Genomic DNA, 24001 nt, shown 5'->3' with positions numbered 1-24001 from the left:
AATACAATTATAGAAAGTACAGTATAGACTAGTACAGACTAGATACTATAGATTCTGTGAGTCTCTGGGCAGCAATAAAATCCTTTGCAGGAGGTCAATAAATAATAACTAAAAATTAAAAAGCAAGACAGTTCCATCTTGTTAGAAATACAGAGGTAACTACTAGAAGAAACACCTACAATAATTGCTTTTGGCGAAAGATACTGGGAAATAGGGAAGAACGGGAGGGAGCCTACAGTTATCTTTAGAAGCCGAATAGTACTTTTTAACTTTCTAAACTATGTCCAAATATTCTTTGACAAAAGTAAAAACTATGTAAAGAGAAAACCTATTTATTTGAAAACAAAATCCTGCTTTAGAACCACTGCTAACAGTGCCCCAGGTTGATGTGTTCTCATTGCATGCAGATTACTGCAATGCAATTTAAGCATTAAACACACTTAAAACATGAGCTTCATTACAACAAAGATGGGTTTAGCTTTGATATCAACTTGTCAAACATTGAAAATGCAAATGGATTTAAAACCTACCATAGTTCATAAAATTATATCAAAACAAATTAAACATGATGTTCAAAGATGCCATTAGTTTGTAAGCATATATAATCATATTTGATTATGTTTTAGTACTATACACAAGTCATCTGAATATATTAAATAATGTCTGCTAAAATTCAGGAATGAAGGTTGTATAGCAAGAGATCATTAAATATTAATAAGTCTAAAAAATATATAGGCAGGGGGACTCAGTAAAATTTTTACTTTAAGTAAAATCTGCTTCAACCACTGTATCTTGTTATCTGACAGTAGAAGGCCTTGCAATAAAAATTTTGCCAACCTGTTTAACTGTCAAGTTACATAGATTTTATGAAAAGATAATGCTAAATCTGACTATGATAGGAATTAGCAATTAGAAGGCAGAAAAAAGGGAAAATAAAACATAGATGAGTTGACCAGGCATCGAGTGAAATAGGAAATGAGATGGTATGACTAAAAAGTGAAATAAATGACTCTGGGATGAATTAATATTTTGCAAATGTATATTGATTTTTCTATCATACTTACATCTCTGTGCCCACTGCTAGCAGAATCATGGAGTGGAGTGTCATCATCTAATCCTTGTGTATTAACATCTGCTCCAGCTGCTATAAGTATCTTAGCAACATCATAATATCCAACGTTGCAAGCTTCATGCAATGGTGTCCAGCCTAAAGTTAGAATATTAATTTAACATATATGTACTAATTCAAAATATGTACTTTTTATATACATAGCCATGTGAGATATACTGATTCTAATGCACATAGCACAGAAGGAAAAAGGAATGATGAACAAGTTAGTGGAAATAAATACCTAAGAACACTACCAATTCTACAGACAGTTCATTTATGTTAACATTATTTCCACTGGGGCTAAATTATTTTACCAAAATATTAAACATTTAAGCTTATCCAATATAAACTTGCTGTAATTTTTAATAATCATCTAAACTATGGAAAAAGAACAGAAGGATATAAAAATATTAATAAGCTTGTTAGGGGATTTCAATAAACAAAAACCCCCATGTTTAAGGGTTTTCATCTTTTCCAGACTTAATACCTACTTTAACGAATATAAATTTACCACTGCAGTAACTTTGGTGATGAAAAAAGTTACACGTTCATGAAAGAAAAATTAGAAAACAAAAAATACAAAGCAGAAAAGAAGCATCACCCATAATTCCACCACCCAGATGTAGTAATTTGAAGACTCTAGTATAAATCCTAACTTCTCTCCCTCTTAGATTTATAATAATTTTTTTTTTTTTTTTAAGGTAGGCTCCATGCCCAGTGTGGAGCCCAACACGGGGCTTGAACTCATGATCCTGAGGATCAAGACCTGGGCTGAGATCAGGAGCTGGACACTCAACTGACTTAGCCCCCTAGGCACCACTAGATTTATAATTTTAAAATGAAACTGGGAAAGCTGTTTAACCCTCTTCTACTTACTGCAGTGAAAATAATCTTCCATGTCATTACACTTTTCTGTAACACAGTATAACACTGATTGATATACCATAATTTATTTAAGCAAGATCCTATTACTGGGCATTTAGATTATTTCTAATTTTTTTTTAAAGATTTTATTTATTTATTCGAGAGAGAGAGAGAGCACACAAGCTGGGCGAGTGGTGAGGTGGGGGTGGGGGAGGGAGAAGCAGGCTCCCCACGGAGCAGGGAGACTGATATGGGGATCGATCCCAGGACCCTGGGATCATGACCTGACCTGCAGGCAGATGCTTAACCAACTGAGCCACCCAGGCACCTCAGATTATTTCTAATTTTTAAAATATTAAAAACAATGCTGCAACAAATATCCTTACAACTAAATCTTCATGCATAGCCATGACTAAATATTTAAGGTAAGTCTTTAGAAGTGGAATCGTTAGAGCAAAGTACTTTTTGGTTTCTGATATATAACACCAAGTTTTCTTCTAGAATGGATGTTATGCATTTTAAGTTTCATTCTTTAAAGCAGACCCTGTTCATTGTCCTCTTTTCCACTCCAAATAGAGAAATAAATTCCAGGTGTATTCTAATAGGGCTCCATATAATAGCAAAACAAAAACAAAGTTTGGAAATGACAAAATAAGGGATATAGTTTTATAATATAGGAACAGAGAAGGCCTTCTTAAAAAAAAGTCGAAGAATCCATGAACAAAAAGATTAACCGATATTACATAAAAAATTAAAACTTTAGTACAATAAACAACATTGACATGAAAATTCAAACATTTACATATTTGATAGAGAATCAAAACCTACATTAAGCAAAGGGCTCTTACGTATTAATAATACTGCCATAAGAAAAATGGGCAAAAGACTCCATCTGGCAAGTCACAAATATACCATAAATATATAGTATGCACTAGAAAAAATATTCGCTGTCATTACTGATTAAGAAAATCCAAATAAGGTCTTTTTTTCATTTGTCAGATTGTTAATAATTAAATTGATAATACCCAGTTTCAGTGAAGATGTGAGGAAAAGGGCTCTTTTATATACTCTTGATGGTAGTGTAAATTGATAAAAGATTTTTTTGGGGGGGGCCACTTGACTGTATTTACAAAAATTTTAAATATGTATCCCCTTAACAGTTCCATTCTGAAATTCTGAAATCCTTCTGTTACTATACACTTCTTTCTTTCTTTCTTTTTAAAGATGTATTCATTTGAGAGAGAGACAAGAGAGCATGAGCAGGCAGAGAGACAGAGGGGGAAGCAAGCAGACTCCCTGCTGAGTCAGGAGCCCAATGATGTGGGGCTCGATCCCAGGACCTGAGCCAAAGGCAGACCACTTAACCATATGAGCCACCCCGGTGCCCCTATACACTTATTTCTATAGGAGTGTTCACTAAAGTATTGTCCATGGAATCTATACTACAGAATGATATGCAGCTGCTGAAATGAAAAAAATAGAACTACATGTATGTACCAACAGAAATGTCTGTAAGAGATTAAAAAGGCAGGTTGTAGAACTACAGACTGATAATACAGATGGGATGACTTAATTTTTTTAAAAAGCCTATTTATGAATAAATGTTCATTTTACATATATAATAAAAATGCACAGAAAGGATAACCTTGAAACTGTTGACAATAGTTTTGTGGCAAAAAAAGAAACTATATTGTAGTATGTGAAACTAAAGGGAATCTCTATATTGTTCCCTACATGCTTTTACTGTTTGAATTCTTTACAGTAAGAATGTATTTGAGTAATTAAAATGAAACACCACCATTGTTAAAGTCCTCATGCTCAACTGAATAAATGTTCTTGAAAGACTTATGAATGAATTAACACTTTGAAAACATTATATAACTCTAATTCATCTAGAATAGAGCCTAAATTGGATAAAGAATTTTATGGTAATATGTCAACTAAAATAGAAGTTTAATATTTAAAAATTTGAGTAGTTCTTGACTTGGAATTTTCAGCAGAGGATCAGGGTTTTATGTACACAGTCTGAAAGAATTTTGTAGTAAAAAAGTACACTTTTAGAACACTTTTGTTTCAGCGAGAGGAATACAGGAATACACATTATATTTTAACAAGAAATCTGTCTAGATGATAAATTTGAGTTCCTGAGCGTTAGTCTTTAATTACTAATCTTACCTGCAAAATCTTTCACATTCACATTTGCCCCCAAACTGATTAATTCTTTGACTTGTTTCACATCTCCTCGAATAGCTGCCATGTGTAAAGGAGTTTCACCACGTTCATTTCTTTTATTAACTTTATCTTTTTGTCGAGATGAGGAACTGGGAGTTTTCTTCTGGGCTGGTGTTGTTTGTGATGGATGATTTGGTGTGGAATCTGTAAGAAAAAAAAGAAATTAACAAAAGTTCTAAGGCTGATATTTTCTATATTCATTGAAAGGTTTGTAATGTGCAATTTCCTGGAATGGGTAATATCTTCTCACCCTAACACTCCAAAACTTGGTTTAGATGATATATTAATAATTTAACCAAATATATGGAGTAGGTCTTCCTTTAGGGTTATCAAATATTGCATGAGTAAATTTAGAAAAAATGTTTTATTCTGTCAATTCATAAAATTGGCTTAAAGTGATAACAAAATATCAAGTATAGGCCCTAAAAGTGTTTGCTCAATGAGTAATTTGATAAACTACAAAAAAAAACAACAATGTATTTTTCATGTCATGTTATTCTATTATTCCAGCACCTAGATGAAATGACATTGAAGGCTTGAGTTCATACTTTTAACTCAAAGTATTAGAGTTCTATTCTGATATTAAGTGCAAATTGAGATCATGGATGATTTTAGCATAAAAATGAAGCTTAAGATGTATAAGAAATAAGGACAGCCTCGGAAGGCCTTTAAAAAGGGGGCTGATAAAAGAGAATTTTTTCTGCTTTGCTTTGCTTCTCATCCTTTTTTTTGTTCTGATCTCCATACCAAAAACAAAAAAATTAAATAAGATGATGCCCAAAGTTCTCCCTCTTGTCCCAATTTCAGAACTACTGGAAACAAAAGAAAACAAAACACATAATAGTTTTCTCAATCAGTTAAGGATTCCAGACATATGTATAGTGTTAATAATTAATTCTGAAAATTCACAACTATTTAAAAGAAACAACTATTCTAAGAGAAAAAAAGTCTATGGAAAATAAATTTCCAGCATCATGTAATTTTCTTGCAAACTGATATGACTAGAGCACTAAAGTACTATCATTCTTTCCTCAATAAGAAAAAAGTTTAAAATTTACATTTTGGATTTTAATGTACATTGCATCAGTAACAGTTTCCTATCTGTACTTCTATAATGTACAACTCCGTAAGTGCAAGGACAGTTGTCTACCTTATTCATTACTGTTTCTCAACTGTTTAGAAGACTTCTTGGCACATGGTGGTACTCATGCAGTATTTGTTAAATGAATAAATGAATTTTACTATAATCCTTTTTTTTTTTTTTTTTTTAAAGATCTTATTTATTTGAGAGAGAGAGCGCACGAGCAGGGGAGTAGGGGGAAGGGCAGAGGGAGAAGCAGGCTTCCTGCTGAGTGTGGAGCCTGACACAGGGCTTGATCCCAGGATCCCGAGATCATGACTTGAGCTGAAGTCAGATGCTTAACCAACTGAGCCACCCAGGTACCCCATGAATTTTACTATGATCTTTATAGTCAAATTATTTATTAAGAAAATTAGCTGTTCAACTTCTTAAAAACGAAATGACATACTTTTTATTTCATACAACTTGCAAGGAATTAATTCATACAAAATTTTATTAGCCATTTCAAAGTAATATTCCCATACATAAAATAATAGTATTGTCCATAACGGCAATCAGGGTAAACATAATATAAACATGGAAAATTAATTATGTAATGGATAAAATAATGAACCCTAAACTGCAAGTATGTTTATATTTTGGCAACCAACTCTGTATTTCAAAAGCTTTCCACTCTAGTTCGACATATAATAAAGTTGGCTAAAAATCCTTAAATGAAAGAATCAACTGCATTATAGTGTGATCTTATTTGTATTTTAAAAACACAACACAGGGCGCCTGGGTGGCTCAACTGGTGGATCACGTGACTCTTGATCTCGGGGTTGTTGAGTTCAAGCTCCATGTTGGGGGTAGAGTTTACTTAAAACACACACACACAAAACAAGAAATACAAACTACAACAAAAGGTATATGTTTGCATGTTTATGCCTAGAAAATTTCTAGAAGAAATACTAGCGATGAGGCAAGATTAACTTTTTGTCTTTTTTTTTTTAAGATTTTATTTATTTATTTAACAGAGACAGAGACACAGCAAGAGAGGGAATACAAGCAGTGGGGAGTGGAGAGGGAGAAGCAGGCTTCCCGAGGAGCAGAGAGCCCGATGCGGGGCTCGATCCCAGGACCCTGGGATCATGACCTGAGCCGAAGGCAGATGCTTAATGACTAAGCCACCCAGGCACCCCTACCTTTTGTCTTTTAATTTATTCTAAGAATGGAGGTTCCTGGTATTAAGAAAATGAGTTTTGAAAGCAAAAGTCTTCTCGGGGTGCCTGTGTGGCTCAGTTGGTTAAGTGTCCAACTCTTGTGGCTCAGGTCATGATCTCAGGGTCATGAGATCAAGCCCATTGCTGGGCGTGGAGCCTGCTTAAGATTCTCTCTCTCCCTCTGCCCCGCTCCCTGCCCCCCAACCCAGGCTCACGTATGCTTGCTCTCTCAGAAAAATTAAAAAATTAAAAAAATAAAAGTCTTCTATTAAATCTTCTATCATTCCTATAAAACATTTATAGGAACATTTAAAGTTTTAACAATGTATAACATCTTTAATTTGGCTATAGTCTTTCAGAAATTGCGAGTGGAAAGGTAGGAGAATAACCCCAAACAACATGCTCTTACTTAAAAAAGCAGGAAGACCTAAAACGTGTTTATTAGTAAAAAATACCAGACAGATCATGATTTTATGGAAACTATAATACAAAGAAACTCTAAGAATTTTACCATGTTGTCATAGTTTTTTTTAAAAAAAGAGCCAATATGAGAAAAACTCACTAGAGTCAACTGTCCTTTTCAATGCATTTCAACAGGGTCTGTTACATTACCCAAAATCTTATATAAAGATGCCTTGAATTCAGAGCCAATTTTTTTTTCTCTAGACAAAACTGATTTATTTTATCAATCAGAACTGTACAACTTAAAATTTTTTTGTGTTGTTGCCAGAATGCATTCAATGCCCAATAGTAATTACCATCTCAGCCCAGCTATATGGATTTTATCTACCTTTTCATAGCTCCTTTAATTAATTAGCGGGTTGGGTGGTTTTGTTCCCTTGTTGTTTTGGTTCTGCTGTAACCCATCTAATTATTTTTGGAGGGCACAGTATAGGAGTAACTCCCCCCCACATACATGTAGTACACCACCTTAATTGGAAATGTGCAATGAAATACAAGATAAATTTACATAGTATGCTGCAGACATGTTTTCCTTTTAAAATAATTTAGATCTCAAAAAAACATGGATTACACTATTGCTTCTAGAAGTACTCATGTGGTAAGATTACCAGTTTATCAGCAGGGTGCTAGCAAACTTAAAAGTAAACTATAAAGCTAGAAGCAGCTTTACAGAAACTGTGGTAAAAGGTTTTTTAGTAAGGTGAAAGCACACAGTGCTACAATGGATTTCTCAAGTCGACTGGCCATTTCTAAATTACCCATTTTAGTTGACATATATTTTCTGAATGTCCGCTAAGTGCAAAGATCCCTGCTCTAGTATAGATCCTTATCTGGTGGAAGATACACAAATAGACAATTATCACGCAAATAAATGTAAAATTACAAATGTGTTGTAAGAAATTTTTATTAAATCCAAGAAAAATGTAAAATCAAAAGTTTAAAGTAGTTAACTGTTAAGAGTAGAGAGTCTGAGTAAAACTAAAAATACACATGTACTCAAATTGATGTCACCTGGACTGTTGTCTCTTGCTGTCATCTGCATGAGAAGTGCCATCTGCTTCCGCTCAGAGAGTGGATAACCAAAAAGAATGCTAACTGGTGTGGACTTCTTATTTCCAGCTTCCTTTTTTGTTTTCTTCTTTTCTGGACCTTCTTTCTCTGGAATTATTAATAAATATGTAAGAATTTGAAAGAAATGTAAGCGCTGAAAAACAAAACACAGGAAAACTTTAAAAAAAAACAAACATGCTATACATGTGTATGAGAAACATGTGTAATATACAGACCAGCAATATGTTGACAAAAGAGCACTAGACTTTATTATATATGCAGTTTTCTTCCTGAATGCTTTGAAAAAAATATATTATTAATTCTACTGTTTTCTGAAAATTAAGAACATTTGGAAATTCATTCCTAGTAAAATTTGTATTTTAATGATTTGTTCTTTTAAAATTTAACTTCTTCAATAGTATTTCAAACATTCCTTAGTATTTTATCTTTGAAACTTCTTTCATTCATTATAATTTTATTCTTAATTATTGCTAAGTCCTTACAGCAATGTTCCTTCAAATTACTTCCCTAATTCCACTGATGATTTGTACAATCTTCTAACAAGGTAAGTATTTAAGACAAGTCTCATCACACAAAGTAATTATTGTAAAAAAGCAAAGGATCACTTTATTCCAGACACAGGATAGTTGAACACGGAATATTAATCAAAGATAAAACTGAGCAAATTAAAGATTCTGTGTGTGTGTAGGTAGGTGGGGGTGTTTAACAGAGATTCTGCAAAGATCCAAAATGTCTTAAGAATTTTTCTCAAAGAGCTCTGATCCATCAAAAAGCCAGCTCTTAGGTTGAGCTATTTGGGAAATCTTTTGGCAGTACAGCCAGCATTCCCCATCAAGTCCCAGGAATTTCAGATGGAACTGGATTCTGTAAGTCAACAAGATGCAGGCATCTATCTTGTAGGACTTCTCTGGGAGATAATTCAGGTGAGAGCTAATGCAGAGGGTGTGCTTGTTAACTGTCTAGGCATCTACTTCTTGGGAAATCCTATATAAATATCTGAGATTTACTGATCCGGGTTTGAGGGTCCCTGAAAAGATAGGCTACAAAGATAAATAAGTAAATTTTAAAAATAAGTGTAAAACACAGCAAAAATGGAAGAAGGGAAGGCTCAGTAGTCAATATTGTATTTTTTTTAAGGCAGATGGGGCCAGCGAGTAGATTACGCTAGGAGATAATAAGCATTTATGCATCTATCAAGTTTCAAAAAACCAGTAATAGTTTGATATTATTTAAATATTATTAAATATTATTATTTAAGGCATAAGAACTTAAAGTAGTAATTCTTGCAGTGCACCACTTAATCAGGATACAATGGCTGGCATCCTAATGGTCTAGAAAAATTAAGAGATCAGAATATTTAAATTCTGCTGCCCACAAATCACACTCAAACTTCGATAGCTCCAAAATGTCCACTGTATTGGTATTTTACATAACAAAAACAAAAACTTCAATATTTACTTAAGTCAGCCTTTAATAGTTCTAATATATTCTTTTATTTTCAAATTTCTCATTAATGAAATGAGAAATTAATCATTAATGGCCTGATTTAGTATAAATCCAGTTTCAGCAGAGTATTTCAGTATTAATTTGTTAATTAAAAGTCCTTAACAGGTTTTTAAGAGGAGCCCATTTTTTTCCTGAAACATTTACTTTCTTCGAATAATGTTCTGTATGCTTTGGTTCTCTCATATTTAACGAGGAACCGTAATTGTTGTTTTAATGATTTTCCATCTAAATAACAAATCCTTAAATATAATGAACGTACTTCTTACTTAAAATTAAAATATTTAAGTGTAAAAATTTTATAGAAAGAATTTTTTAAAAAAGTAAAATCTAGTAATTGAAGGAAACAAAATGAGGAAAATATACATAGAATCTATCCTTAAAATATTTTCTAAAATTTGGGGGAAAATTTTGTATTTGCAAAATAATGGATTTTCTGCTTTCCTAATGGCATTTTCATGCAATCTTTTAAAAAGAATATGCTCTAAAGTGATACATACTGAGTTGACAGGAAAAAATGAGATACTTATAAATTCACTTTAGCATTCAACTGCCAAATGATCAAAGACATAATGATTACATTTTGGAAAAGAATATAATTGTACATATTCCAAATATTCAAGCAAAAAATTCAAATTAGATACTAGTATCCAATCTGGACTTTTTTTTTCTTTGAGTTACCTTAGTCATTTGTCTGAGTTCATGGTTTCCATGAGATAGGAAAAGAAGGTAAGAAAACAGATGCTGGTAGCTACATTAGAGATAACTATATACCATTCTTCAAAATTTTGTTAGATTAATACATCCCAAAGTATGCTTTTTCAAGTTTAAAGCATTCAATGAAACTTTGTCTGGGATCTATTCTGTGAAGAACTTGTTTCCTGGTCTGTCATAAATAAAATATCATATAAATTTGAGAAAATTTGGTGCTTCTCAAGTATAACTGAAATATGTACTTATTTGTCCAAATAATGGGTCAGAATTTTAAAATTTAAACATACTGACACATGTGCTCATTTAGCACAGTCTCCTTTAGACTTGAAATTCCCCTGAGCCACTCAAGAGATTTTGAAAGAAAAATCCAAGTGCTTTACTTAATTAAGACTAAAGAAAAACAGAGAAATGGATTTTGAACAATCCAACATTCTTTATTTCAAGGTTCAGAGGAACTTGAGAAATATAGAGATGTCCCAGTCTTATAATTATGAAAATTAATGCTTTCTTTTCAGGACTTGTCAGAATAAACAGAAAGGTCAACACTGTCACATCTCAATTAAATGTAGAGTATATTAAGGAGAAGAGACAAAATTTCTTTCTTGGGGAACAGGTTCATAATCCAATCAGTGTCTCAGAAACTAAAGATTATGATATTTTCCCACAAAGCAGTGATTGTGGAAACAATGTAGCAATGGAGCTATAACTCAACTGGAATGTTTATATTTCAATTCTGAGAAAAAATGCTGCCATTGCTCTCTGGTTCTAAAGCATCTATACATATCTCTAAAAGTTAGGTGTTTGTATCTTTTGATTTCCAGCACTGATACTCAGATCATGGATAGTTTCATCCCAAATAGCTCTTTCAGGTACACCCAGGCCCTGGGGAGTCCTGTTTTAGAAAAGTACACCTAACTCCACAGTAAGTGTAGGCCTTTTAAATTTAATGCTGACTGTAAACATGTCCTTCACCCCCAAATTTTGATAACCAAATACTACAGACTTATCAGTTCAATTAATAGCTTTCAGGATAATTTTAACAATAATTATTTGGTTCTATATCATCCTCACCCAAACCCCACAAATTTATAAAATAATAAAAAATATACCCAAAACAGAAGGTTTCTTTCAAGTTTTTATAGCTAAATATCATATGCTGAAAGCTGGACACTTGGATACCCAGGGACTAAATAATATTTTACATTACAAAAAAGTCAAGAGATAAAAATGTAAGCCCATTTTTTTTTTAAAAAAAAGGATAATCAAAACATTTAACTAATTAGTTTTCACATACTAGATGGTATTTTTATATATTCTCCTGTATTTTTCTATCTGGAGCAATTATGAAGTATTATACCTGGTGCCATAGCCAAATAGAGTTGTTTCAACCCAGTTAATGGTAATGGCATTTCTCCAGGAAAGCTGGTGTTTTAATCCACTGTTAAATTCAACATGGGCAGCAAAGTCAATAGACTAAAAGACAGTTCAACCAAAAATTAAAAAAACAAACAAACAAAACCACTGCATGATTAAAGCATAAGATAACACTGTCTATCAAGACCAGCCTTGGTATATCTTGTGAGGAGTACAGAGCAAAAGAGATCAAAGACCTTGGGTATCTTTCCATAGGGATTGCTGCACTGCCAAGGGGCTGACTTTTATATTGTTTTCTATGTGAACGGTGCCCCCCACATTGTGCTATACAACTACTATGTGGCATATGATGCACTAGATACCTCAAACAAAAACTGGAAAATTCAGTGTCACTCATGTAAATTCACTTATTTAACCAAAGATATCTATATACTGGTTTGAAAGGAAGTTATTTATAGTACAATAATTACTTGTAAATGTGAAAGAAACCACTGGCTAAACAGGTGCCCCTGATAATCTAATTACCTGAGTATGTCCTGTAAGAAGATATAAGTCTCTCCCCCCAATTTTCACTTGTATGTCCTGGATCTGAATCTACAGAATGAGAAGAGACAGGAGAAAAGAAAAAAAGCACACGAAGGGAAATGCAGAATTCAACAAACCAACATTTTTCAAAGGATCACTAGTTAGTCAATGATCTATCATTGTTTTTCCAAAAGATTATTTTTAAAGTAAAGCCAAAAAGCACATTTAAAACACAGGTTTGGCTGAAGATTTCAGTTTGGCTAAGATTTCAGTTTCTTCAACTGTAATATTAAAGTTGAGAAAGTCAACCATGCAGTTTGCAATAATAGAAATTACTGATACTGCTTATTAAAAGATATCTCCTTTGAGGCTATGTATTTTTTCAATTTCTGAACATGATAAAGAGGCAGTACTCTATTACTGTTTTTCTGTTTAGAATTTGTCTTTAGAAAACCTGAATAAAGGACCCTTTTTGTTCTATGAATGTCAAACTACTCAGAAGACAATGAACACTTTGGACAGCAGTATCATTCTAGACCACAGACCTTTCTATAAATTATACACATTTTGAGTGATATGAATTACTACATTGACCTCTACATAAGACCTCTTAGAAAGAAAATAGCCTAAAATCAAAACAAAGTTTATCTGCTAAGATAAGAGTATGGAATTCTGCCTAACAATTTATGACAAGTAAAAATATTTCCAATTGACTTTTGGCAGTATGGCCAGAGCAGATATATTTACTTGCAAACAATATGCCGTTTTAACACAATATTATTTTGATCTTCATATACTCAACTTATTGACATACACTTTTCTTTCTGGGATCATTATTATAGATATTATTCATGAGTTTAGTTAGGTATAAAGAAATAAGTGTTGGGAAAAAAAGGAAACCAATTTAGAGAACAAATAAAACACAGTGTTTGAAACTTTTAAAGATAAGCCTAAAAGTTTAGTGATGAGAAGGCTCACTCAACTGAAAGAGAAATAACTGATAAAATAACATTTAGGCCAATTCTAAACCAAGTGGGTAAATGGATTCAGTGACAAGCCTTTCAATGAATACTTGGATTTCAAAACTGAACACATTAAGTTAGCAACTAGAAAAATTCCATGACAACTATTTGACATTTCATTTAAAGACAAGCAAAAATGGCCCCATATACTGCAAAGAAAAGAAAAAGCAGCAACCAATAAGTTGTGCCAACAAATAGAATTAAATGGATTACTGAAAGCAGATCATATTATTGTGACAGATTAAAGCACAATGGATAAACTGAACTTTAACTTATATTCATTAATATAAGGAAGTGGTTTATTCAGTTTATTCAAATCTTCCTTTGGTAGTAAATTAATCCACCCTGACTCCATACACCCTTTGGCTTTTATTCAAATAAGTATGTTTATATTTGGTGCATTTGAATGACTATTCTACAAAGATTTCATTCAGGAGATTCTGTATCTTGTCGCTTGACTCACCCATTTTTCCCTCTGTGCTGTACTGAAACCACTGCTCCCTATGAGGTTTTTGTAAAACACTGAGTGCTAAGCAGAGCAATTCTCTCTCCCTGATATGTTCTCTGCAGCAAGGCAAGACAAATAATAGTTGTGTTTTAAAAGCCATCTTTTTAATATTCTGTTTTAGGTTGCAAGAGAGTAAGAGAAAAAAATCAAGAATGATTAAAAAGGTTTGCACTGTATGTTTGAAAAATTTTAAAGTGAAAACTTTATAGATGGGGGAGGAACAAGAGAAAATTTGTAATAATTAATCTCCATGAAAATCATCAAAAGGTGATCATTCTTATTAAGCAAAGCACTGATTTTATCTGCTACTTTAACGTAGTTACCAGAGAAATTATATTTGTTTTCTTTTTTAAAAAGTTCCTCTCTCCAAAATTGTTTGAGTCCTATTAAACAAGGTAAATCCTTCAGTGGCATCAGGAAAAATAGAACTTCTAAGGCTGGATGGGAGAGAAGATTTAGTTTAAAACATGTGAACATGCTCCACAACTGCCACCATGGACTCTGGGAACAGATCATACTGTGCCTCTTTGGATTTTCTCATGCCGCATTATCTATACATGCCAAGAGAAAAAAAATAGTAAGTAAATAAATAATGCCTATGAAGAGAAAACAAGTATTTTTAAAAAGTGAAGGACACTGTATCTTTCTCTTATTTAAACATACACACTAAAATGATGAAGTGCCACTGGTTTACCTCTATAGAATATTAGATCAATCAAACCTAAAGAAAAACATGTGCCCCAATGTTATTTGAGGTTAAAGAACATTCATATACCGCTGGTGGTTTTGTACCTCTATATAATTACTTTGGAGAAACATCACAGAAATATTTAACCCTTAATTCTGTAATCCCACTCCTGGGAATGAGTAAGAAAGAATTCAGGGTATAATAAAAATACAATCTGCAAAGATGCTCGTGATGTCATTATTCATAACAAAATAATCGCAAATTTAGTTTCAAGGCCAATAAGAGACTCTCACGTGTACCCTGAAGAGAGCTGTTTAGTACTTTCATATCAAGGGATTGTGGCTTTCCCTTGAATGCCATTAGACTAGAAAAGTACGATTTTTTGATTGACAATGCAGGAATAAAGATAACTTAGGTAGAAACATTAGTAACTATTACAGAACCGCAGTTTTCAGTTATTAATTACCATACTAAAAACTACATACAGTGTCAGTATTGTAAGATGCCTACCCAATATTCATTCTCTCCTACTTAGCAGAAATACTCCAATTTTGATCAGGGTGACAATATGCCCAGCTAAAAGCAGTTAACTTTCCAGACTTCCTTGCAACTAGGATAGCCTAATCAATGAGATGTAGGCAGAAGAGTTCCTAGGGATGTTGTTTCATCAATAAAAAGGCAAAGTTTCACTGGAAGATACTTTTGTCATTGGTCCTTCCTCTCCTACTTTCTGCCCAGGAGGGGGCAGAAGATATTGTGTGACTATAAAGCAAAATATTAAGAACAAAGCCCATGTACGAGTTAAGGGTGAGAGAGCAGAACATTAAAAAACATCCCAGTCCCTGATGGCATTATTGAACTACTTATACCAACTCTGGACTGCTTATGCCTAGTCTTAGTACATTAGATTAAAAAAATCCCAATCTATTTAAGCCAGTGTTAGTTTTCTGTTTTTTTTGTTGTTGTTTTTTTTTTAGTTTTCTGTTTTAATTAACATTATCACAAACTGATTTTACATATTATGTCACTTAAAGATCAAAATTCTCTGAAGTTGGTATTACATGCACTTTTACAGATGAGAAAATCAGAGTTATAAAGGGCTCAAATTTTTTAGCCAGGGCTAATAGGGGGCTGAGCAGGGACTCAACGCTGGTCTGACATCAGACTCCAAAGCCTCTGATAATAAATACTATGCTATGATTTACCTCTATTTTAACTATAATTAACTTATTCTGCCAGGATTCTAGATAAGGAAAGACTGAAAGTAAAAGCTAAAAGTAAATGATAAAGTAAGCTGTAGGTATAAGGAATAATTTGTCTTCTAGATAAATAGTTGCTTCCATAGGTTCAATGAGTCACTCTATATATTGACCCTTAACATTTCATGGGACAAAATTTATGGGAATTCTCTGATAGGACAACATGGGATAGATACTGAAATGATATAAGCAGATATATTAGCAATTTGCTGAAATAAATATTATGATACAGCTATAAGGATCCACTGGCATGACCTCAAATTATGCTGTAATTTTCTCCCAAATTTTGTCTAGTCAAACAATTATTTTCTTACAGTATTATCTTTTTTAAAGTAAGATTTATTTATTTGAGGGGAGAGGAGCAGAGGGAGAAGGAAAGAATCACAAGCAGACTCCATCCTGAGCGCAGAGCCCAATGTGGGGCTCGATTTCATGACCCTGAGATCATGACCTGAGCTGAAATCAAGAGTGGGAGGCTTAACCAAATGAGCCACCCAGGTGCCCCTATAGTGTTATCTTTTAACAACTTAATAATATTAAATAATTAAGAATTAGGGAGTTTAAGGCACACACTATGGTATCTCAAAATAAAGACTAAGAATGACTCATCCATTTGATGGCATTATTGCTGATTTTGGTGACCACTGAGCCTTCCTTGAATAGTATGAGTATCTTTTAAAAAAAAAAATGTGTTTTACAGAAATAATTATGAAAAATTCAAGCCATACAAAAAACAGAGAAAGTAAAAAAAATGACCCCAAATCCTGGAAATAAAATGTTAACATCTAGTGAGCATCATTGCAAAAATCTAATATATATATAAAGAGAAAGGAACTGGCCGGGGGGGGGATGATTAAGTTACATACAAATAGAAAAATATATGTGTACCATTTAAAAATAAAGAGCTGAAAGATTATATTTTAATCCAACGTAAGAGAAACTAGGGTACCCAGCTGGCTACTCTTGATCTCAGGGTCATGAATTCAAGCCCCACATTAGGCACAGAGTTAAGGAAGGAAGGAAGGAAGGAAGGAAGGAAGGAAGGAAGGAAGGAGGGCGGGCAGGCAGGCAGGCAGGCAGGCAGGCAGGCAAGGAGGAAGGGAAGGGGAAGGGGAAGGGGAAGGGAAGGAAAGGAAAGAAAGAAGCTAAAGGAATTGCTTCTTCTCTAAAAGAGATATCATATACTAAAACATAAACACAAATAAATGTAGATGTATATGAAAGAATTTTAAATAAAGATTAAAATTTTTAAGTAATTATTTTTAAAAGCTATATATTTCAGTTGTAGACATCAGTTATTCCCTTGCTATGAGAGATAAGCTGAGGAGCATTGTTAACATTTTCTCCTTATTCCCAACTCCCCATTCTTTTACTTAACCTAAGTCAGGGTTTACAATTTTTTCTGGGCTTATAATGCACCCACTAGTTCAGGCTTAGTTCTACAATGAAATAGTCTTTTATATTTAAACAATCTTATCTTTCAATGTGTGTGTTAATATATGCCCTGTGTACACATCCATACAAATATAAATATACATAAGCTTTCAAACAGTACATATTATTTCATAACCTATTTTTAAATTCTGTATGCTATGAGTATCTTCCCATTTCATGTATTCTTCTACAATGTTATTAAGAGTAAAAATTGTATTTCTTCATTGGATTTACCATAATCGAACAAATTCTCTATTACTTGACATTATTTTCCTGGGTTTATTTTTGCTATTATAGATGAAGTGGAGATAAAGATAATTTTCATTGTCATCAATTACTTATACAGATTAAATCCCAAAAGAAAGAATAAGTCAAACGTTAACAAACTTTAGTTCTGGATAAATGTTTTCATATTTACCTCCAACAAATATTCCTATTATTTAGACCAACTAAAGTAATCTGGCCAGTGACTACCTGGTACGATTTAGGTCAACAATTTTCTCAATTGTTACAAATTGTATTTCTTTGATTATTATTGAATAAATAAAATATATTTCTTTGCTGGGCGCCTGGGTGGCTCAGTTGGTTGAGCGACTGCCTTCAGTTCAGGTCATGATCCTGGAGTCTCAGGATCGAGTCCCACATCGGGCTCTCTGCTCGGCGGGGAGTCTCCTTCTCCCTCTGACCCTCCCCCCAGCAATGCTCTCTCTCTCTCTCTCTCACAAATAAGTAAATAAAATCTTAAAGAATATTTGTATATATATTTCTCTGCCAAGAGCAATTCTGTTGTTTTAAACTACTTGCTTGTTATCTTTTCTCCATTTTCTCATTTTTTTTCTCTTCACATTTCAGAGACCTTTAAATACTAAATATATTAAGAAACAAGGATTGTCATATATGTTGTAAATATTTCCTTTATATCTTTATAATTTTAACTAATCATTTAAAATATAGTACATTTTATAAAAAAAGATCAATGTCAAATGTGGGTCTTGGTGCTATAATTATTTTCATATGGAAAATACCACTTGATAGTACTTTGGATTCTACATTTTTTTTTTTTTAATTATGAAAATAAGACAGATGGATTGTAAATAAGGCATTTTGCTTTGGGCCTGGGGAAATTCTTATTAATGCTCTGGGCAGGGGCAGGGTGTGTGTGTGTACACATGCACAAGCAAAACTAAAGCCTACATCTACTTTTTACTAGAATTTGTAAATTTAGCCTACCAAAAATGTTTAAATCCATTAAAATCTTGTCTAGTGTTAGCATATAACCTTTCCAAAAGATATCTAGGAATTTGTTACAAAACAATCTTAATGAGAGCAAGCTGCAACATTCTGCTACATTCACGCAGTGGAAAAACTGTAGCAGGGAAAAAGTATATAATGTAGTAAATAAAATTTGAATTACATTATGTTTACCCAGTGCTTAAACTTTGTGCCTAAGTAACATTTTCTACTTTATTTTACAATAAATAAAAGACAAATAATCTAGCTGATCTGATAACAAGGTTCTCATGGGAAGTTTATTATTTTGAAATCTTATTTACTTCTAAAAATATATTAACATTCTTTGAATCTATCTAAATCCCTTCTTCAATTACTAGTAAAAATATCACTGTCACTGGAAAACAAAACCTGGTTAATGCAAGTACTTTAAAAATGACAAACAAAAGGACTTCCAGGGAAAAAATACGAGAAAAGTTAAATCTTATCTATCTAAAGGCACATACGCACCTTCTCAGCTAAGTGATCAACTAATAGGTTGAGAATACTGCTTAAGGATAAGGAGTCATTCTTCAGAAAAAAAAACTGAATCTCTAGAAGTCAGTGTAACTTAAAATGAACAAAGCACAAAATATCTTAATCATTGCAAAAAAGAACAATTTTCAAGGATTAAAAATGTCATGTATAAGAATTTCTAATTCAAGCTAAGAGAGACAGCAAAATACACAAAAGGAGGCCTACCTCCTGAAAGTTAATTTAAGTACTTTCTAAAGCTATGTTAGCATAGGGCATTTCAAAAGCCTTTATAGAGTATTTTCAGATTCCAGAGTCAAGATAATTTCCATATTGATGATTAAAATGGTTAGAAAAGTATAAGCAGAATATAATCTCTGTATATAAACTCAGATCAGAACACTAATTTTCTGTGAGTGAAGCTGAAACATTCTTAAAAACAGTTCATTATTAGTATTTTATGCAAGGGATAAAACAATTATGATAAATACGTATCAAACACTGAAGTTTAGTTTCAAGAAATGATTAGCAGGGGTAGAACACAATCTAGTAGTGATTTAGTAGATTGCGGTAATGAGGTTCTAATCTATTGTGAACAACTGGGATTGACTGATGTCAAGGATCATTCCTGACATATGAGAGTTTTGAGGATAAAAGGTACCATGAATTGGGCTTAGGCGATAAACCTCAGTAATTCTTTTTCAGGGTTGGGGAGGGCATATTTCGGATTTATTTCTGAATCTAAACTGCCTATACTGTTTTCTCTGGTGGGTTCAATAGTGTGTCCACAAAAACTCAACAACTTTTTTTCACCTCTAACATATCCTACGCTCCCTATCACAGTAAATTTTCATCACTGAAATGCTCCCCAAGAAATTAAGTTTTGAAAGTGGTAAGAGATTTGTAATAAACATGGAGAGTAAGGAAAGAAGCAAATTGTTGTTATCTGATTAGAGATCATGTTTGGGTGAGAAATGTATGAATTTCTGCCCCAAAATGATAAATCTGAAATACTGAAATACAAATATTTCTCTATAAAATGGGGTGCAAGAGGAATGATATGAAGAAAATCATAGTAAAAGAATGATTAAGATTTTACCAGAGAACAACAAATTATTCTACCTGTGTCTGAATCTCGTTCTTCATTTCTTGATGGACTAATGGTAAAAGGAAGTTTACGTTTCATGGATGATTTCTCTTTCATCTCCTTGCCCACATCACTTCGGTCAATTTTTGGAGTTTTACTATATGATGCAATCTTGTCTTTACTCTATTAAAAATCAAATATGAATAAAGTTGTAACAATATTAGCTAAGCAATACAGTACTTAAAAATTAATGAAGAAAAGTTTCAAATATATACAAAAGTAGAGACGTATGGTAAACCACTGTCTTCAATGTATTCAAGACCCAGTTTCAACAAATTTAACATTTTTTAACTTGTCTCATATTCCCCTACTTTTACTTGACAGAATTTTAAAATAACAATAAAACAAAATATCTTGAATATAATAAAACTCTGTATCTAAGTATAATATAGATGAATCATCAATAAACAAATACATAAACCTGAAAAAGCGATTCTGTATATAATTAAACATACTGTGCTTTGTTAATACCCTGTGCCCACCCATTCAGGTGAGTATCCTACCTTCATGGTCTACAACCATTATCAAGTTCACATTTATAATCCAAATATCTAAATTGGTACTGCACATATAAACTGGGCTATAACGACTCCTTTATGAAAAACCTGCTAGATACTAAGAATTAAGCCCTATCACCTTAGCAGGAGACCTTAAAAGAATAGTGATATGAGGGCACCTAGGTGGCTCTGTCGGTTAAGTGTCTGCCTTCGGCTCAGGTCATAATCCTGGGGTCAGCAGGGAGTCTGCTTCTCCCTCTACCCCTCCCCCTGCTTGTTCTCTCTCTCTCTCTTTCAAATAGATATTTTTTAAAAAAGAATAGTGATGATAATAAATGACAGATAAAATAATTATAGAGACTCTCAGAAGCAAATTAGTAGACTCAGATTGCAGAAGATACCAGCTCTCAACCCAAGACAGAAAATGAAGGAAGAGGGGGAAGAAGAGGCATGAAAAATTAAATAGTGTGTTTTTAAAAAAGTAGAATTTATCAATAAAATCAAACCCCCAGAGCGGTTATTAAAAAGTTAAAAAAAATACTGTATTCATTTTTATACCACCAAAAGTTTAAGAAGCCTAGAAAAATAGACTATTCTCTTAGAAAACATACATTACTAAAAATTGGCTCATGAAAGAAATAGAAAGCCTGAATAGATCAATAATCATAGAAGACCATAAATCCATAGCTAAAGATTTTAAGTTTAAAAAAGGTACCTAGCCCAGAAGATTTTACAAGAGAGTAAAAAAAATTCAAGGAACAGATATTTCACATGTCATGTAAATACTATAAGCATGAAGGTATGATAAGAAGTAACAATCCATCTTAGAAGCCTAAAATAAAACTGATACCAAAAGAGAATATAAGACAGAAATTATAAACTAAACTGGTTATGAAATAAACACAAAAATAAACTATCCTAAATAAACTGTCAAATCAGATTTAGTGTCTTAGAACTTAGAAAGATAATATATCATAATCAAGCAAGGTTCAGCCAAGGAATACAAGAATAGTTCATTATTAGAGACTCTCTTAAGACAATTCACTGCATCAAAAGATTAAAGAAAAACTATACATTGAATTTACCAGGTGACAAAAATAACATTTTGACCGAGTCTACATTCATTTTTGATAAATCTATTAACAAAATCTGGAAGAGAATGTGACTTCTTTATATCTTAACTGATAAAGATTACTGAAGAATAACAGCCTCATTTTATTTATTTCTCAGTTATAAAATTAAATCCTCTTGAGCTGTTTTTCCACTTCTGCCATTGATATTGAGCTTCACAGGCATGTATTTTCTTTATAAGGTTGTTTTAGAATGTAGGTTTTATTATTACTCATGTATGGTGAAGCTGACAGACAAGGCGACCACTGCCACTGAAAGGACAGTTTGTTACAGTTCTCAAGATGAGGGGGCACGCCACACTATACAGGGACACAAACCAAGGTGGGTTAGGAAGCAGAAAGAGAGAAGGGAAATGAGGGGAAAAGCTTTTATTGTGGTTTCCTCAGGAAAGAAAAGGCAAGGCAGAGTAAGTGGGCTCAGGATTGGGTATTTTTAGTAACGTCAGCAGTTTCTGGGCTATGGGCGTTGTTTCTCTTACTGTCTGGTACCCGGCTCTAGAGTCATTTATTAGGGTAGGGGGACAGTGGCCCAGGGTGGGAGAGTTAGATACGGCTGGTGGCTGGGTCTGGACTCTGGATTGGTCGGTTTGCATATGAAATGTTGGTCATAAGTGAGTTGTTTACTATCTTTGGGAATTGGCTAGCCCTGGAAGCAGTAGTCTCCTTGGTGTCAGCAGGCCCCAGATGTCAAAGCATCAGAAATAAAAAGGCATGATTAATACAAAGATTAACCAACGAAATTCTAGAGACTTGCCTTAGAAATAGGAATCTTTGTTATTAATAGAATCTAAGAAAAATGTGAAGATGTCCATTTTCCCTTGAACCTGTGTAAATAAAGATACTGTTCTGTGCTATAAAACAAGTTAAAAGAAACCAATTTGATAACATGTTAAGTGGAAAATGTTTACAAGAACATACTGATCACACTCTCCTCTGCAATATGGTGATTAGTGTGAGTATTTCTAACTGCTACCAACCAGTTCTGTTCTCTGTAAAGTAAAACATCCTGGTTAGTACTACTTGAACAAAAGGTTTTTGTGAGATTCTTAAATACTTTAAAAATTATTTTCCGATCTGGGGAAAAAAACTTTCAAAATACATGGTTACATCTGATTGTCCTGAAATTTCTGTATTACCAAATCACTGGCACATTCTTCTGTGCCCATGACATAGAAAAGTCTAGAACTCTTAGATTATTTTAAAATATTTTAAGTCTTTTCATTTATGTTAATTCTGTTATTCTTCCAATAACCTACAACAGCTAACATACACAGTAATGAAATCAATGTAAACATGTGGGGCCTACTATACATTAATAAAAAAACAATGACAACAAAAATCAGTGGCAAGATGAGTATGACCTTCTATCACTGTTACTGTTAGACAATATACTGGTAGCCTTTACCAACTCAGTAAGATGGAAAAAAGAAGAGGTAAAAATTTACCAAGAAATAAAAAAATAGAAAACTCTTGAAGGACACAACCTTAAATATGAAGAGCTATCTGTAGGTAGCAGCATTACTGGTGTGTTGGGAGAGAATTCTCCATGGCTCTCTTGCATATCTGCACATCTTACAAACAGAGACACTAACTCCCTTTGTTCTGGACTATCTTTTCAAGAATATCTATATGGAGAACAGCCTTGGAAGGTAGCATCCTTGGAAGGTAGCATCTCCCCCTAGAGCACAAAGGGCAGATCTGTATACTGTTCTGTATAATAAATAATTTCTCCCTTTAGGGGGAGTAAGTCAGGTAGACTTACTGCCCATTATAAAAGATCTGGGGTTCCTCTCCTGTACTGCAACCCCCTTTATATGTAGTTGTCACCTGGCTCTCTTTGCATCCCCTTGTGAGAAATAGGGCTAACGTTATAGGCACAAATGCTGATAGATGGCTACTGCTATTGTTATGAGAAATTAACTTTCCTTTATATCCCACTCAGGAGTCTCGCATCTCCTGCCGGCATCCTTGAAACTGATTAGCTTTCAAGTAGGACAGTGTACAATGCAATCTTAGATTCTTGATGGTTTTTTACAAGGCAATTTCTATTTTCATTATTCTTCTATGTATTTTCTAAGTTTTCTACAACCAACATGTATTATATTACTTGAACAGTAAAATAAAAATTTCTCTACTATCACTTGGATATAAAATAATGAAGGTCTGAAGTATGTTGATGAAAAGGATAAGACAGCTACTTAGCAGGTTAAATGATTAATAGCCACTTTCACACTTCATGAATTTAACTTAGATTTTAGATTTTCATAGGTTTTATCAAAGATTTTTTTTTTTTACAGATCATAAATACTAACTTACAGCTGAAAACAGTACAAAATAATTTCTAAACTAAAATCAATGGAAAAAAATCCCACAGATTAGCACTGAAAGGATAAAATACTTCAAGAATTGTGAGGAGACTTTTTTTTTTTTTTAA

The 24001-nt window shown here is 33.1% G+C and overlaps 1 protein-coding gene across 8 annotated transcripts in view; it reads right to left on the bottom strand.

The window, feature by feature from the left end:
• Positions 1-24001, bottom strand: part of ANKRD12 (ankyrin repeat domain 12) — a 122098-nt gene that overhangs the window by 56996 nt on the left and 41101 nt on the right. For 6 of the 8 annotated variants that reach the window (XM_045887035.3, XM_054510359.2, XM_064577914.1 and 3 more), the window contains 5 exons: positions 19916-20063; positions 12140-12208; positions 7964-8110; positions 4151-4351; positions 1065-1207 (listed from right to left, as the gene is read on the bottom strand). In XM_045887035.3, coding sequence (XP_045742991.1) covers positions 1065-1207; positions 4151-4351; positions 7964-8110; positions 12140-12208; positions 19916-20063 — 708 coding nt within the window. The remainder of the gene's footprint in view (positions 1-1064; positions 1208-4150; positions 4352-7963; positions 8111-12139; positions 12209-19915; positions 20064-24001) is intronic. The other 2 variants (XM_045887038.3, XM_054510362.2) reach the window with 1 other exon arrangement.

The sequence above is a fragment of the Mirounga angustirostris genome, unplaced genomic scaffold, assembly GCF_029215605.1.
Source record: "Mirounga angustirostris isolate CCGP_5_RB_7025 unplaced genomic scaffold, mMirAng1.0.hap1 SCAF_14, whole genome shotgun sequence".
NCBI lineage: Eukaryota > Metazoa > Chordata > Mammalia > Carnivora > Phocidae > Mirounga > Mirounga angustirostris.
Note: the sequence above shows the minus strand (reverse complement) of the source record. Positions and strands in the feature narration are given on the sequence as shown.